This window comes from Haliotis rubra, unplaced genomic scaffold (genome assembly GCF_003918875.1).
Source record: "Haliotis rubra isolate DU_JTF1 unplaced genomic scaffold, ASM391887v1 Scf418, whole genome shotgun sequence".
Lineage (NCBI taxonomy): Eukaryota > Metazoa > Mollusca > Gastropoda > Lepetellida > Haliotidae > Haliotis > Haliotis rubra.
Window position 1 is genome coordinate 598,298 of NW_025767100.1, and position 18,626 is coordinate 616,923.

Consider the following 18,626-nt stretch of genomic DNA (forward strand, 5'->3'; position numbering starts at 1 on the left):
AAGGTTGAGAGATTTATGGATGTCAACTCCTTTATTTTGAGGAACACACCATTTTGGAGTATTCACCTGAACAAGGATAAGGATATACTCTGAAACATGTTCCTCAAAATAAATAAGTTGACATCCATAAATTCTCACCTTTATGTTGTTAGTTGAAATTTGTACTTTTAGGCTGATAAAACAGAGAAGATAGTGTAGCGGTTAGGTTAGGAGTAGACTAACAACTAGTCTCTGAAATGTAACATATTTTACTGAAAAAAGTTCATAGTAATAAAATATAATAAAATGAAAAGGAGCCCTGAGACTCTCTCCATTTTCAGAAGCTGAGGAAATCTAGACTTGCCACATTTTCTAGACTTGAGTGGGCTTTCTTGGATATATTTACTTCAGGGTCTGTACGACAGACTAGGGTAGGGGCTGATATTTAGTGGCTTTAGGAGAGGATTAATGTTAAAAACTGCAACTGTGCTTATCTTCCAGCCTACTGCAACATATGTACAGGCAGGATATTTACTAGTAAACACCACAGTGCCGACACTCATTAAAAATGGCAATCTAAATAATTAGTCAGCAATAATCCACAGAAATTGTTTTCATTAATCCAGTTACCATCATGGTGAATATTTTTGTAGTGACTGATGTTATTTCCAGCTTGTCCATGTTCATAGTGGTGGCTTCTGTAGCTGATGTTGAAATAATCGATATTGTCTCAAACACAACCTACCTTGCAGGTGCCACAGGTCTCAGTCAGTAGAGGGGGGAGACTTGGTTTTTGGTTGTTGTTTTTTGTTTTGGCTTTTTTGGGGGGTGGGGTGGTTATTGTGGTTTAGGATAGCAAATGGGGGATGGGGTTTGTTATCGTGGTTTAGGGTATCAAATATTTCAGGTTAATCTCTACTTCTTCTGAGCATTATACATAGGGGCAGTAGGGTAGCCTAGTGGTTAAAGCGTTCGCTTGCCACGCCGAAGACCTGGCTTCGATTACCCACAGCCCTTTTCTGGTGCTCGCCGCTGTGATATTGCTAGAATATTGCTAAAAATGGCATAAAACCAAACTCACTCGCTCACACTGAGCAACATAACTGTAGAACTGAAGTGCAGATGACAATATCTCAGCATGTGTCGTGACATGGCTGACAAAACTTGCATGTTGATTAGCATGACCAGGTGTGTGGAAGTAGTCATTCTCAGGGAAGCAAATATAAACTGAATTCAGCAAATCAGACCTCTCAATTTTCAAGTATGCTCGATCAAAGAATCTTGGCCAGTTTAGTTTTTAAGATCAGTTTCAAATTTCAACACACAAAAGGTATAGACTGGGGTTTTGACTGGCTCAACTGGCTAATAGTCGTCAGTTTTCAGTCCACACTAGCACCATGGCACCTACAGTCAACACGACAGTTTGAAGTACATTTTATCTCGACACAGGATTGATTCTGTTAAAGTGTTTGTGATATTGTGGCAGCCATTGATTGGTATCCACTGGCTTGCATGTAATCAACTCTCTCTGTGTTTATTGCAGGGATTTAAAGAAGAATCAGCTTACCATTCTGCGGAATGGTTCCTTTATCGGGCTGTCCAAGCTCACCAAACTGTAAGTAATCATTACTTATTGCCATCAAATGTTTTACACTGAAGGCTTAGTGGCAGCTGGAAGGCACCAAGCTGTCGGAGACAAGACAGAGGAGGTCTTCCATGTTGAGCTATAGCTCTGGCTATTGCTCTGGCTCTTGCTCTGGCTATTGCTCCGGCTGTGGCTCTGGCTGTGGCTCTGGCTATTGCTCTGGCTATTGCTCTGGCTCTTGCTCTGGCTATTGCTCCAGCTGTGGCTCTGGCTATTGCTCCGGCTGTTGCCCCTGACTATGGCTCCGGCTGTTGCCCCGACTATGGCTCCGGCTTTTGCCCCAACTATGGCTCTGGGTGTTCTTATATGTTGGTTTTCTTTATCTAGTATTTCAGAACTGAATATTTGTAAGTGACTTGGGTTGCAGGTCAGTTCACGTTATAATGTCAAATTTCAGTGATACAACCCTTAATACTTGATTCATGTGAAGAAGTTGCTAATGACCAAACATTCTCATCTCTCAAAGATATTATTTTTTCCCAGATGTGTAAATGGGACCATTTGTTTCTTTAACAAATTGGTCCTCAAATGATAAAGAATCGTGTCAATGAGCTGTTTCAGTCGTGTATTTGGTGGTGCTTTGGTAACGTATGGGCAAACAAGCTATTTGTTGACATTGGCCTGTTGTTAGCTGGTATTGGAAAGCTTGCTGTTTCCGTCACGCTCCGACGAGTCGGGGGACATAGGTGGTCCCTCACACACCAGGGGCCATTGCATTGGCAGTTCTCCACGGTACGCTAGTCGCCGTGTGTGTACAACCATTTCTCTCCTGATGAAACTGTATTTGAGGCAGTTATTAATTCTCGTCAGGGTTTGTTGTTGTGATTGGACTTGATGATTGTAGCTTTTGTCTGAGCTGCTAGCTCCGATGTTGATTATATACATATTGGAGTTACTGGTTCACGTCCTTTCTGCCCTTTAGTGTGTCTCCTGTAGGGAGATTGTTTGCTAGATCCTGATGGATGTGTCATCGTTACTGGAGCTGAGGTAGTGATGATGGCTGAATGTTTGTAATAAGTTGTAAGGTAGCAGTGACTTATTGTTTGTAAGGTTATTACAACTTATTGTTGAATGGGTTATAATGGCAATAACATTTTATTGTTTGGAAGGTTATACCATGTAATTGTAAGGTTATAACAATTCAACAGGTTATAACTATTGTTCAGAAGGTACAACAATTTATTGTTTGTAGAAGTATAACAGTTTATTTCTCGTAACTTGATAATACTTTTGTTTTTGTTTGGTTATTGATTTCGTAAGGTTATAATGTGTTACTGTTTGTCAGGTACTAACAGTATATATTGTTCATAAGTTTATAACAGTTATTTGTTTGGAAGGTGATAATAGATATTGCTCATGAGATGGTACAAATGTATTGTACATAAGGTTGTAACAGTCTAATTTTTACACTATCTTAGGTCAGCCAGTTTCCAGAATTGAAAGAGTTTGTTGGCATGATCTGACTCTAGTTCAAAGGGCAACGTGGTGGAAGGCAGGTTACGATGCCGTGTGCTGTTGTCAATGATATTCATAGCCGATACATCAATAGGAATTACATAAATGAAGTGTTTACCTGTGGAAGTCCTTGTTTGAGCATCAGTTTAAGCCTCCATGCTAAATTACTGTGTCCTTTTTAAGCCATGACTACAGCATCCAGTCTGAGACGTGTATTGGGCGTTAGATGTGTTTGTGTGACAATACTGTCAAGATGTAACTCTGATGGAGGCTTTGGAGCTGATGTAGCTAAGTTAAAAGATTGTTAAAAGTTTCTACATTTGTGACTATTATGTCACCACACGTTCGGCAAACAGCAGCATCAAGGGAGACAACACTGGACAGCTACAAAAGTGTTTATTTTTCAATGTTCTGCTTGAAATGTAGTAAAATGTAACCTGCTGATGAATAATTAACTCGTGACGAGTTTATGTGTGCAAGTATTGGCATGTTGAAAGAAGGCTTGTAGAAGATGTCTGACACTGGAGGTGTTGCAGTGGATGATACTGTCTCCTGGGTGAGGGTGGTGGAAAGGGTGCATCAGTCCTCCAGCTGCACACATGGAGACAGCAGCAGCTACGGTTGATGATGTTGCTGGTACATGTCCTTGAAGATACTGAATACTTATGTATGTGTACATCAGGCAATCAAATATCAGGAGAGTAGTCAGATATACACATTACTGTAAGAAATGCAACTCATTGTATAAATGCCACATATTGTATAAATGTATAATATATATCAGCTGCAGAGGATCCATGCACATTTAGCTGGGGTATAAACTCCCAGTATATATACTGTTTATACATCTACAATCTTAACCACAACTCCACTCTATACAACACACCTCCACAATGTACAAGACACCTCCACAATGTACAAGACACCTCCTCAATGTTCAAAAAACACTGTACAACACACCTCCACACTGGACAACACACCTCCACACTGGACAACACACCTCCACACTGTACAACACACCTCCACACTGTACAACACACCTCCACATTGTACAACATATGTATTCCACACACTATGGGAATGTTGCACTGACTTCTTGGGTAGTACATGGACTATTGGTCTTGAGGTCAGTTATGGTCAACATGAGCAGTGCTTGTGACAGGAAGATGACCTTAACATTCCACGGTGCACTAGATACCACTACTGCCACAGATAATAACACCCGGTCCCTAATGAATCGTGGGTAATGAAGTTGTGTTGCAACGTATCAGATACAGAGGTGAAGTCCCCTGATATCAACTGCTGATATCTGCAGCTGGGCCCAGTCTGACCTCGAGGTGCAGGTGTCTACCACCTAGTATGTAGGACCCAGATAACTCTCTCGGCTTGGATTTCGAGATCCAGTCTTGAAACACTCACTGTTTAAGTTTCACATTAAAAGGTTTAATATTGAAGAGCTTGAGTTTGTATCCAGAGTTGAAATTAAGGTGTTCTGATCACATTACAGGTAGTCTGAGATCTCGGAGAAACATGATACCACTCTCAGGGTGTTTAGTCCAGGGTCTGAGTAGCTCTCAGTATTAAGCCAAAATACAGCCCGGTGTTTGATATCTGATACTGGTATACAAGGGTTGGTCTTTTTAAGTATGGGGTTTTAACCCCGACTGACCTTGCCTCCCGAGACTGGCAGACAGGTTGTGGCGTACTGCCTGTGTCCCTGTAGCCCTGACTGTTGACAGAGACTGTGTACTGGCTGAACTCTGACCACCTCCCCATTTGGGAGGGTCTCTTCCCTCACCCTGGTGACAGGCGCCTAAATATGCATGACAGTAACTTTGGACGTAATGATCATAACTCAGAGGAGAGTACAGTTGCTGTAATCGGGTTAGACATTTGCAGGAAACACGAGTCAGAAAGTAAAGAGTGAAAAAAATCAGAAGCATCCCATCTCTCCAACCAGGAGACTTGGGGGCTGTGTGTAACATGATACTGCCCTCCCTCGTTGTAAGACTCTGAGGGGAGACGTCAAATGTGTGTGTTTGTGGGCTGTGTTGAAGTTATAATTCACGCAGAAAGTGTTTCAGATAGCGAGAGTTGTCATTTTGTCATATATACACACCGATATTTGAATAGTGAAAGGGTGAGAAAAGACATCGTGTAATAGTGAAGACTTTTTGCATTTAGGAATTTTTGTGTGTCTGGCCTGTGAAGTGAAGATGTTTCTTGTTTATGCAGCCCAAGGTTTTCACCACTTGGGATAGGATGTTATATTGGGTATGGATGGGGCTGGTTGGGGGTAGGGTGCTGGATGGGGGTCGGGTGCTGGTTGGGGGTAGGACGCTGGATGGGGGTAAAGCGTTGGATGGGGTAGGGGCTGATTGGGGGTAGGATGCTGGATGGGGATAAGGTGCTGGTTGGTGGTAGGGGCCTGGTTGGGGTTAGGGTGCTGGATGGGGGTAGGGCGCTGGTTGGGGGTAGGTGGGGGTAGTGTGAGGGCGCTGGTTGGGGGTAGGTACATAGTGTGAGTGATGTATTCGGTGTAGACACATATATATTACATGCTGGGACATATCCTTTGCATATACCAGGCTGTGGTATGTATCCACATTGTCTGCTCCAGACTCAGTATATTACACACTGTAAGTGACATATCTGTTGTATACACTAGACCGTGGTATATGTCCACCTTGTCTGCTCCAGACTCAGTATATTACACACTGTAAGTGACATATCTGTTGTATACACTAGACCGTGGTATATGTCCACCTTGTCTGCTCCAGACTCAGTATATTACACACTGTAAGTGACATATCTGTTGTATACACTAGACCGTGGTATATGTCCACCTTGTCTGCTCCAGACTCAGTATATTACACACTGTAAGTGACATATCTGTTGTATACACTAGACCGTGGTATATGTCCACCTTGTCTGCTCCAGACTCAGTATATTACACACTGTAAGTGACATATCAGTTGTATACACTAGACTGTGGTATATGTCCATACTGTTAGCTCCATTCTCAGTATATTACACACTGTAAGTGACATATCTGTTGTATACACTAGACCGTGGTATATGTCCACACTGTTAGCTCCAGACTCAGTATATTGCACACTGTAAATGACATATCTGTTGTATACACTAGACCGTGGTATATGTCCACCTTGTCTGCTCCAGACTCAGTATATTACACACTGTGAGTGACATATCAGTTGTATACACTAGACTGTGGTATATGTCCACCTAGTCTGCTCCAGACTCAGTATATTACACACTGTAAGTGACATATCTGTTGTATACACTAGACCGTGGTATATGTCCACCTTGTCTGCTCCAGACTCAGTATATTACACACTGTGAGTGACATATCTGTTGTATACACTAGACCGTGGTATATGTCCACCTAGTCTGCTCCAGACTCAGTATATTACACACTGTGAGTGACATATCTGTTGTATACACTAGACCGTGGTATATGTCCACCTAGTCTGCTCCAGACTCAGTATATTACACACTGTGAGTGACATATCTGTTGTATACACTAGACCGTGGTATATGTCCACACTGTTAGCTCCAGACTCAGTATATTACACACTGTAAGTGACATATCTGTTGTATACACTAGACCGTGGTATATGTCCACCTAGTCTGCTCCAGACTCAGTATATTACACACTGTGAGTGACATATCTGTTGTATACACTGGACCGTGGTATATGTCCACATGGTGCTTTGTCCCTCGAGGGCAGGTCATCATTCATTTCTGAAGGTAACGCTGGTAGATTACCCACATCGAAGAATGTGGCTCGTACCACTGAGAACCAGCCAAGTTTTCTGATAATTATCCAAGTTTTCTTCTCCGTTGTCTGTATAGAATTATTGGCATATTTCAATCAAGTGGAAATGGGTTTTGTCAGTGCCAACAGGCCATTTCCATACCCTGCTTTGAAAATAAATATGCGGCCAATATTGTCCGATATGGTTAAGCTGAGGACTGCCCGGTGCAGTCCAGCTATGTGGAACAGCCAGCACACGCATCTATTTATAGCATGCATGCACATGAATCATGATGGCTTTATGTCTTTGTGACAGTACATGCAAGTCCTGCCGCCGCTGCAACAAATCGGTGCACATAATTGTGTGTGTGTTCAAAGCAGCCTCCCCCCAGGAGTGGGGCTTGAAGTTGGAAGGAGGTTGTTGAGTGGGGTTTGAAGATGGAATTAGGTTGTTGAGTGGGGTTCGAAGATGGAATGAGGTTGTTGAGTGGGGTTTGAAGATGGAAGGAGGTTGTTAAGTGGGGTTTGAAGTTGGAAGGAGGTTGTTGAGTGGGGTTTGAAGATGGAATTAGGTTGTTGAGTGGGGTTTGAAGTTGGAATGAGGTTGTTGAGTAGGGTTTGAAGTTGGAAGGAGGTTGTTGAGTGGGGTTTGAAGATGGAAGGAGGTTGTTGAGTGGGGTTTGAAGATGGAAGGAGGTTGTTAAGTGGGGTTTCAAGATGGAAGGAGGTTGTTGAGTGGGGTTTCAAGATGGAAGTAGGTGGGGTTTGAACATGGAATGAGGTTGTTGAGTGGGGTTCAAACATGGAATGAGGTTGTTGAGTGGGGTTCAAAGTTGGAAGGAGGTTGTTGAGTGGTGTGGGTTGGTTTGTTGTAGTCATTATCTTCTAGAGTACTGGTCATTATCTTCTAGAGTACTGGTCATTATCTTCTAGAGTACTGGTCAGAGTACTGGTCATTATCATCTGGAGTACTGGTCATTATCTTCTAGAGTACTGGTCATTATCTTCTAGAGTACTGGTCATTATCTTCTAGAGTACTGGTCATTATCTTCTAGAGTACTGGTCATTATCTTCTAGAGTACTGGTCATTATCTTCTAGAGTACTGGTCATTATCTTCTAGAGTACTGGTCAGAGTACTGGTCATTATCTTCTAGAGTACTGGTCATTATCTTCTAGAGTACTGGTCAGAGTACTGGTCATTATCTTCTAGAGTACTGGTCATGATCTTCTAGAGTACTGGTCATTATCTTCTAGAGTACTGGTCAGAGTACTGGTCTTCTAGAGTACTGGTACTGGTCATTATCTTCTAGAGTACTGGTCATTATCTTCTAGAGTACTGGTCAGAGTATTATCTTCTAGAGTACTGGTCATTATCTTCTAGAGTACTGGTCATTATCTTCTAGAGTACTGGTCATTATCTTCTAGAGTACTGGTCATTATCTTCTAGAGTACTGGTCATTATCTTCTAGAGTACTGGTCAGAGTACTGGTCATTATCTTCTAGAGTACTGGTCATTATCTTCTAGAGTACTGGTCATTATCTTCTAGAGTACTGGTCATTATCTTCTAGAGTCATTACTCTTCAGAGTACTGGTCATTATCTTCTAGAGTACTGGTCATTATCTTCTAGAGTACTGGTCATTATCTTCTAGAGTACTAGTCATTCATTATCTTCTAGAGTACTGGTCAGAGTACTGGTCATTATCTTCTAGAGTACTAGTCATTCATTATCTTCTAGAGTACTGATGTTATAAATATGCAATATTTTCTGAGGTTTTAACTCCAGATCCTTAGGAATTTCATAACAGCATGATACAGAATTATATTCCCATATATGATTTCCTGTAGTAGTTTTATATTGTATTACGTATCTAACTATCTTAGTATTATAATTACCGGGTATGTGGTGAGAGCTGCGGATTGAGTGTTTAGAGACCGCTAAATATTTAGCTGTAGGATCCAGGTTAGGACAAAAGACCCCTTGACGTTTATTGTTTAATTTACACACTGAAGTGATCGACGAATCAGATGGTTGATTATCAGTCTAGTGAGTGATGTATTTTGCAACAGTGTTGAATTTTTTCCAATCATTTGTTAATCAATTTGTGGTGTGGCTGTATCTCCGCAAGCTCCAGGCTTGCCTAATCCGCAACAGGGCAGCTCAGTTAATGAAACATCAGTTTTAGGGGGTTTTTCCTCCTTGAAATTGTCAGTTTACGAGGTGTTTACCCAAGGTGAAGGCGAGAGTACCCACAGTGCAGCCATATCTTGTCTGGGTTGCAAGTTATTTGTGAGATGCTCAGTACTAAACGACTCACCCTCGACATTCTCTTGTAATAAAAGAAAATTTATTTTCTAATTTGTTAAAATTTGCTCTGTTGGCTGAGAATCAATGGACTAAGTGTGGGTGGAGTGGCCAATTTGGCGTTACTATTTTCATTGCATTGATCTTCGTAGGTCTCCTGTCAGCCATTGTTATGCTGAAAAAAAATGCGAGGGAAGACCTTTTGGAAAAAAACAGTGAAATAACAGAACATGGTTTTGTAGAGTATTTTTAAACCTTTGAAACCTGAGAGCAGCCGAGTCTTGTTATTTTATCTATATTACTGCTCCACATCCAATTATTGACAGGTCGCATCCTGGGGGAATCGCGTATCGGTATGTGAAAAAATGAGCTGGGAATATCTTGAAGGTTTATCTGTAGGATGTAAGGGGGCAGTGGTAACCCCATCCATGTGGTAACTCTTGGGAGTTGTCAGGAAAGTAGTACAAGCAATGCATCTAACTTGTGGAATGAAAACAGGCATGTCAGCATGCAGTTTTAAGGCCGTCTCAGCTGAACACTTTGACAAAACCATTGAATGTTATTGACAAATAGTTATTTTTATGTACAAATGTGCATCCTCTATAAGAACATCTTCGGTTATGGCACTGTGCCTGGAAGTTGGTGCCAGTTTGTCCTGGGTTTCATTCACAGATTTAAATGTTGTAGTAGAAGTCTTCACACAAATTGTTGAATCCAACTCACTCACTCAATTGGTTTTAGATAATATTTGAAATCCCGAGATACTGTGGTATAACCAAAATACTTTCCAAACTGGAGTTGCATCCAACTCACTCACTCAAGCCTACATATTCTGGTGGTTGTTGGAAGGCCCCAGGGGGTGGAAATCTTTTCAAAACTCCACTGGACACAGGTCCAGTAAACTTTCAAAATCCACTTGACTAAATATTAATTTCACTTGACCACAATTAACAATTTGGTTTCTTTTGCAAATAATCTTTATCAGTTATGAACAACGGAAAAGCTAATAAAACATTTCAGTAGTTTGGCACTGCTGTACCACGGTAAAGTTTAATGTGGATTTTACTTGACCGACCGGAGAATTCCACTCGACCCAGGTGTCGGGCAATGGTATTTTTCAACCTCTGGGCTCTGATTACGATGCTGTGTAATACCTGAAGCACTGTTCAATATGGTGTTGAATCCATCTCACTGAACTTCAGGAGATCCTACATCACAACAATAAACAAAGCTGGATGAGTTCAAGGCATCTGTCTGTAGAAGATGGGCTACAGTTGTGATGAAAAGGCTATCTAGGTATAGGCAATATAGAGGTATAGGCAATATAGGTATAATCAAAAAAGGGATAGGCTATATAGGTATAGGCAATGGTATAGGCAATCTAGGTATAGGCAATATATAGGTATAGGCAATATATAGGTATAATCAATAAAGGGATAGGCTATATAGGTATAGGCAATATATAGGTATAGGCAATATATAGGTATAGGCAATAAAGGGATAGGCAATATAGGTATAGGCAATATATAGGCATAGGCAATCTAGGTATAGGCATAGGCAATATAGGTATAGGCAATATATAGGTATAGGCAATATATAGGTATAGGCAATATATAGGTATAGGCAATATATAGGTGTAGGCAACAAGGGATATATAGGTATAGGCAAATATATAGGTGTAGGCAATCTAGGTATAGGCTATCTAGGTATAGGCTATCTAGGTATAGGCAATATATAGGCATAGGCAATCTAGGTATAGGCAATATATAGGCATAGGCAATATAGGTATAGGCAATATATAGGTATAGGCAATATATAGGTATAGGCAATATATAGGTATAGACAATATATAGGTATAGGCTATATGTATTTGTTTGCAGTCTTGATTGACCCCAGCATTGACCCCACCTATCCTTGTAATGGACTTCCTCTATAGGAACTACTGCCATTGAATACTTTCTTAGGAATACTTGTTTAAAACTTTAAAAAATCTAGGAGTTGTAATGATTTCAACTTTACAAAATTGCACCACATTTAGGAACTCTATGGATTCTCCATATTTGTAATATTCTTGCGGTAAGGTGAGTGGTAAGCACAAAACATTTTCATTTAGGTTGGTGTCATGTTTAAAATTTATGGGTTTGAAGCACAAGATAAGAATATCCGTTTTGATTCACTACAAATGTAATATTGAGTTGTTGAAAGAGCTAGTCTGTGACTTACTGAGGGGACGGGAACATCTATATTACCCTGTGATAAGGAACGCAGCTCATGAGGACGGGACTGCGGAACATTGATGGTGCTTCCACCACATGAGAGACGGGTCCCGGCTTTGATCCCTCCGACAGACAGGATGGTTTCACCATCACGGTGGGGGTTTCACAATAAGGGATGGTGAGAATGGATCTCGACATCAGGAATTACAACTTCAAAGGATTGTGTTGAATGGAATCACAATTTGGAGTGGAGTTCCCCCATCAAAATTTTAACTTGAGTTTTCTCCTTGATGAAATTGGACAAATTAAATATTTTGTAGCACATCTTGTACCCCATCTTTTTCATATGGACTTTTCCTTCTCTTTATGTGGCTGGATCTATTGCTGATAGAAGGGAGTGGAAGGCGGAAATTCATGATTCACATATCGTCATGTAAAATAAAAAAAATATAGCCTTTTATTTTGATTAGATGTATGGGTTGTTTTGGTCCATGTTGTTGTTGCCATTCACTTCATTGATTCATAAATAATGCTCTGGATCAACAATTCAAGTTCAGATGAAAATGTAAAGTTTCCACACTTTAAATTATTTCTAAAGTTATGCCATTAACTTTTAGTGTCATTTCTCTGCTAACACATCAGTGTTAAGAAAGAAATGGAAAATTGTGCGCCAAGAATAAAAACTTGCTTTTCTGCTCCAACTTGAGCACGAATTCTGCTACAGAAAATATATCATGGCTGGTAGTTTTTCCACGTCTTTTCCACTCCCACTTTTTGCATTCACTGCCAGGACATGCTTGTGTCCTCGGTGATTGATAAGCCTGGGGTTTGTTTCATGTCTGTATTTCCCCTGTCGTCTGCTCGGCAGAAAGAAACCTATTCTCTTCCTGGACCGGTTCCTCTGTATATTTCCTGACTGCCTCCCTGTAATGTTAGTTTTGTGAAAAAACAAGGGTCACCGGGGATTAATGATTGTCAGGGCAGACCAGACGTGACCTTTATCTCGGGTCATCAGGGCAGCAGCTTTCTGAATGGAATACCTTTTTGATATGTTTGTCACAGTTTAAAACCAGCTTTTTGTTTGACCTCTCTAAACTATTCACAATTTTCAGGATCATTATGCTGTCAATATCACAGTCGGGTCAATGCAAATTATACCACCCATTGTGAGTGAATTGTGGACAATGGACTTCAGCTGCATCATGGGGATCTGTTGTCACATACATAGTTTGAGAAGCATATTGCATTTAACTGGTCATGCAGTATAGCCTTAGGTACTTAGGATGTTAATAATGTGGTGTACATATTTGATGTTAAAGCATGTATGTGAAATGTCATGTTAAAGCACGTATGTGAAATGTCATGTTATGGCATGTATGTGAATCAAGGATGTGATATGGCATGTTATTTCATGGATGTTATTTAGAGTGATATGTCACAGATGTGATACAAGATGTTGTTTCATGGATAATGGAGAGGCTTTGAAAAGATTCAGTGAAAGTTTGTCCTTTACAACTGTTTCCTTGTATAGTGATCACAGTTCCTGATTAGAGATATTCAGAGATTCTCTTTTATCATTGAGGATTGTTTTATACAACTTTTAGCCATCGACGCCATATTGGTTGTGTCTAGTTTCTGTGCCTACTGTTGCTGCTTCTGTGGAATCTCGGTGAATCGGAACTGCATCGCTAGAGACAAAGGATATTCCTTGCTTGATAGGGATCTGGATTTGTCATCTTGGAGCCATTTGTTAAGAGAGGGCCCTTTCATGTTGGTTTTATGACTTGGTTTCCCCAAGACACAACTTGGCCTGTATGGCCACACGGCTTGGCTGGATTGAAGGAGAGTGTGAATGTGTATATTTAACACTGTTAACAATGGCCATTTGGAACCTGAGTTGTGTACACAGTCACGTTAGATTTCTTTGATTCTCATGTGGATGGATTTTAAATCACATTGAACATTTCTGTGTTTCAGTTTTGATCCAGATGTGAGGTCATTCACTTTGTTAACGTTTCCAAAGTTTAATAAAAAAAGTGCATTTTTTTCATGGATCAATTTTGAGTGGAATTTTAACTGCCACTTTGTTAAGCGTTGATACCTGATTTTTTCTGGCTCAATCTTTGCCTGAGTGGTATTGTGCTCACTGTGTCTCCCCAGCACTGTTAGAATTCACTGCAGTTACAACTTGCTGAAATACCTTGTTTCGTTCTTGACAATATATGTCTGACAGCATCTTCCATGAGCTTTCATGCGTTGCATTACCGCAGCCAAATGGTTAGACTTGCACCGGTCTCCAAGGTAATAATTATTAGTTTAAATGAAATTTTCTAAAAAATATAAATAACAGACTGGCATCCTGTCCACTTATCTAGACTTGCCTTTTAAAAAGATAGAATTACTATACATCCATGGGCTTAGCATTCAGTACAGCCTTGGAGCAAGGCTACCAGCTGGTATGTCCTTCCTCAAATAACCCTCCTTCTTAACCCCCTCCCTCTTAACGCCCTCCCTGTTCACCCCTCCCCCCACATCCCTGACACATGTAAGTGCAGGGTTGTTATTACAGTGCAGCCATCAGAGAGTGGGGGTCGTGTCTCGGGTGTCAAAACACACACAGCTATGCCAGGGGAAGACTACTGTCAGTTTCTAAATAATACATCTTGTGCCTCGTGTTCCAACTGACCTGCCAGGTTGAGACGGACACTGTTTTAGTGCTACAGTAAATCTGACTGGACTTCCTGTGAGTGCTGTTTGTGAAGGCAGTGCACTTATCTTTGTCGTGATCTACAGGATGCTTGCCTGGCAGTGTTTAGGCAGGTGTCTGTGTGCTTCTACATTTACACTGACATAATGCATACGTCAGTGTCGTTGTTTTTGTTTATTTTCATTGTCCAGCTGTTTGATGTTGTGTTTTGAAATAGAATTCTCTAGTTTTGATTGTTTCAGCGTGCATGTGTGTGGGTGGGTTGGTTTGGGAATAGGGGTGTTTTCGGGCTATGCGTGAGTGCCGGTTGCGTGAGTGAGGTCTTCTTGGTGGGGTGTTTGGTTGGAGTGAGTGAGTGATGCTGTACTTTTACACATGTCACAAGGACGTGTAGTCTCATATATCAACTGGGATCAGGCGTTTGTGGAATAATGTTTAGATCCTCACCACATTCTGGTGTCCCCCGCCGTGATATTGCTGGAATATTGCTAAAAGCGGCGTAAAACTAAACTCACTCACTCACTCATCACATGGACGTCTTGTGTCGTGAAGTGTACAAGTCTCTTCTCTCGTGGTGCTTTGTATGCAGTCCAGTTCGACCAGTGAATCATCGGTCATCGCAATCAATATCATGGTCATTGTCCACCAGGGTCAGTCTAATGGTCATTCATTCACTGTCCAACACTGCCACACCTCACGCGAGGATAAGCTGGCAGCTAGCTGATCTAACAAGGATCATTTGGGAAGCTGGAGGCTGGAGGTGGTGAAATGTCAAGTGATTGATGTGTACAGCACATTCCATGCTGACCCACTGGCTGATGGCAGAGTTATTTCCCTTGGCTGTTTTCTAAAGCAAGCTCCTCACACTGATGCCTTGGTCCTGGAGTTTGATATTGTATCTCTGCCACCAGTCTGAACAAGTCACATGGTTGAACACTGATCCAGACCCACTAAAATTTGAAGCAGAAACTACTTGCTACATTCTGTTTAATGGAGGTATTTGCTGATCAGTGACAAATTTACATAGCATAGATCCTGAACCTTTTGGGATGCTGCCGGTGAATGTACTCACTTAGCTTAATGAATGGCTTCTGGGTCGTGAAACTGACATGGCAATCAGTTCAGGTTTCCCCACGTGGTGGGTGTCACGACTGTCATATTTCCCCTCAGCTCACCTGATCACCCAAGTGTGGGAGCTCCAGATACTCTAGAAGTCTTCACCTGCACTTTGAGTCCAGACACTGTAGCAGATATGACTTGCACATTGTGTCCGAGAAAGTAGATGTAAAAAGGCTCGAAAATATTCAAGATGCTCTTTTCCAAGCACTGTAGTGATCATTGGTGGAATAGATAAGTCATTGTCCAGTATGTTTGGGAGCCTTGTGATGAAGGCATTAACTGGTCATGCTCAGATAAGGGCTTTCTACGGGCATAATGAGAAGGCATTGCTGTCCTAAGTCATGATGTCATTCTGCTGCATTATATGTCTCACTTATTAAACTGGATCTAAATATCTCTCATATTTAGTTTTTGAAGATTGAGTTTATGTTTGAAGATTGCGTTGGATGCTTTGACATCCGACATTGTGTTTGTTGAGTAGGAATGGAGCTGAATATGGAAGTATTGCAGCACAACGAAGGCAGAGAAGTGAGGCTACATTGGAATGAGGCCTTGAATCTCGATATAGCAACTGTATGGATAACCCTGATGTAGATTTGCTAGTCAGGATGTTCCGCTTTGAAGTCTGAGCTGTAGACGATGATGAGCTGGGAACCGATGGGGGGGGGGGGGACCAGCAAGTAATGTGCTTACAGCTAGAGCTGTATGTGGATGTAGCGAAGATACACTGGCAGGGAAGTGTACAGATAGCCAGAAAACTATGTGCTGCATTTTCAATTTGTGTGTGACCTTCACCTTGCAAGCTGAGGATGGCAGCTGTCTTCTTGGTACAGATTCAGCCTCTAGGCCAGATGCTAGCAGAAGAAACAGAAGGGATAATTGTTTCTCTTTTTCTGATTAGAAAATTTAATAACACAGCATTTGCAGTTATATATTTGAAGAAAACCTCCGGGGAAAGTTGTCCAAGATGTTGTTCCAATTTACAAAGCTGATGGTTTTTATAAGTAACCCAGCTTTTCGAAGTATCAGATGGAATCAGAATAATGTGAGATAGAGATGGAGGCTTAAATGAGGTTCCGTAATGGAGACGAACAAGAGGGATGGGAGGGAAAATAACTATTTTATGGTATGAAACTTAGCTTGAACAAAATGCTGTGAAACTCGCAGGAACTATATGATCTTGTGGATTTTACGTCTTTTTTTTTTTTTAAAGCTGGCAACTTTTCAAATAGCTCAATTTTGATTTGCTTGTAAATCTGTGCCTTTCTAAGCCATAGTACGGTTATTTGCAAGTGTTGTCGATATATTGTCACACTTCCTTTTATCTGAGGGAAACAGTACATGTTAGAGGACATTCATCCTCTGTGCTGTGGATTCTGCATTATGAAATGCGAGTTTAGAAATGGAGTTGAATTTTAAATTAAACATACATTTTTCATGAATTTCCTAAATCTGCTGGAGTGAGAAGATTGTTTGTCACCAGTTGTGTGCAGATCCTTTACCATGGTGGTCTTCAATTAGCTACATATAGAACTCTCTCTATTGTCAACCTGTTCATGCTGATAGGCACAAGTGACAGGTTCACCCATTATATAGGATGAATCTCTTTGGTTCAGAGGTTAAGACTAGAACCCAGACCAAGGTAAGCCAGGCCAGCACTTACCCAGCCGTTCTCCTCAACTCAGGATATTCCTATGTATTTCAACAAACACCCTATGTATTTTTCAGTTATGGTGATATTCCTCAGCTTATTGCCATTTCTATTTTTCTAATCACCTCAACGGGTTCATCTGTAGTACCTGACAGGTAAGACAGGTGAGTGTTGTTCTGACAATGTCACTTCTACTAGAGGCCTATCACGTCATGCCCTCCTCATCAGATAGCAGGGCGGCCCTGCCACTCACTCTTGTGTAGTGTGTTCAGATTGGTGGCAGTCAATGGCAGCTCCCTTCTGTTGTCGCTTCAGACTTGAACTAACTGTATGGAGATATATGGGGATAGTATGCATTTTTGTTTTTCGGCTTTTCCTGTGTTTTGATGTTTTCAAAAGACGTTGCGCAAAATACCTTGAAGAACCAGTTAACCATTTTGCAATGACATTGATAAATTAAACTGAAATAGAGGTTATTTGTCATGTTTACGTCAAACATTTACATAGTTTCTGTGATCAACTTTCTTGTTCCTCCCACTCACTCACTCACTCACTCACCGCCGTGATGTTGCTGGAATATTGCTAAAAGCGGCGTAAAACCAAACTCACTCACTCACTCACTCACTCACTCACTCACTCACTCACTCACTCACTCACTCACTCACTCACTCAAACTCACTAACTGAGACTGAATGACAGTGTGGTTGCGGTGTGCTGTAATCTGTGGTAATCTGTTTGTTCTCAGCTTCTCCCAGGAAGTCACAGTGTCTTAGCTACCGGGCTAGGCAGGCAGAGTTTGGAGGCTTCCTTTCAGTAAACATTTACAACAGAGCAGTGTCTTCCTGACTGCGGGCAGCATTTGCAGCTGATCATTCTCAGTACGCATTTTCTAACTTGGGATTTGGGGCAGAAAAACTTGGAAGTTGATACAACGCAGAAGTTCGCGGCAATAATTTCCTCATTGAAGAAGTTTGAGTGGCGCACTGTACGTTGAGCCACAGGAAGGGAGAATCTAAATAGAATCGGCTGCTGTACCTTGTCATCATTCCTCAGCAGAACCAACTACTGCCGCATCTTAAACATTGTTTCTAGATATGTTCACTGACCTCAGTGTGGAGACCTCCAGTTTCTGGATGTTCACTGACCTCAGTGTGGTGACCTCCAGTTTCTGGATGTTCACTGACCTCATGTGGGAACCTCCACTTTTTGGATGTTCACTGACCTCAGTGTGGGAACCTCCACTTTCTGGATGTTCACTGACCTCATGTGGTGACCTCCAGTTTCTGGATGTTCACTGACCTCAGTGTGGTGACCTCCAGTTTCTGGATGTTCACTGACCTCAATGTGGGTACCTCCAGTTTCTAGATGTTCACTGACCTCCATGTGGGTACCTCCAGTTTCTGGATGTTCACTGACCTCAGTGTGGTGACCTCCAGTTTCTGGATGTTCACTGATCTCAGTGTGGAGACCTCCAGTTTCTGGATGTTCACTGACCACAGTGTGGTGACCTCCAGTTTCTGGATGTTCACTGATCTCAGTGTGGGTACCTCCAGTTTCTGGATGTTCACTGACCACAGTGTGGTGACCTCCAGTTTCTGGATGTTCACTGATCTCAGTGTGGAGACCTCCAGTTTCTAGATGTTCACTGACCTCAGTGTGGAGACCTCCAGTTTCTGGATATTCACTGACCTCCATGTGGGAACCTCCATGTGGACTGACCTCCAGTTTCTGGATGTTCACTGACCTCAGTGTGGGGACCTCCAGTGTGGTG

At 41.6% G+C, this 18,626-nt stretch overlaps 1 protein-coding gene and 1 long non-coding RNA gene across 2 annotated transcripts in view; one reads left to right on the top strand and one right to left on the bottom strand.

Moving 5' to 3' along the window:
- The window catches only part of LOC124288437 (adhesion G protein-coupled receptor A3-like), a 121,003-nt gene that overhangs the window by 5,132 nt on the left and 97,245 nt on the right, over positions 1-18,626 (top strand). The window contains 1 exon segment of the mRNA XM_046724955.1: positions 1,523-1,594. Coding sequence (XP_046580911.1) covers positions 1,523-1,594 — 72 coding nt within the window.
- LOC124288438 lies at positions 987-17,487 on the bottom strand. Its single transcript, XR_006901449.1, has 3 exons — positions 17,414-17,487; positions 11,066-11,070; positions 987-1,004 (listed from the first exon to the last, which is right to left on the bottom strand). It is a non-coding gene; the product is annotated as an uncharacterized LOC124288438 (long non-coding RNA).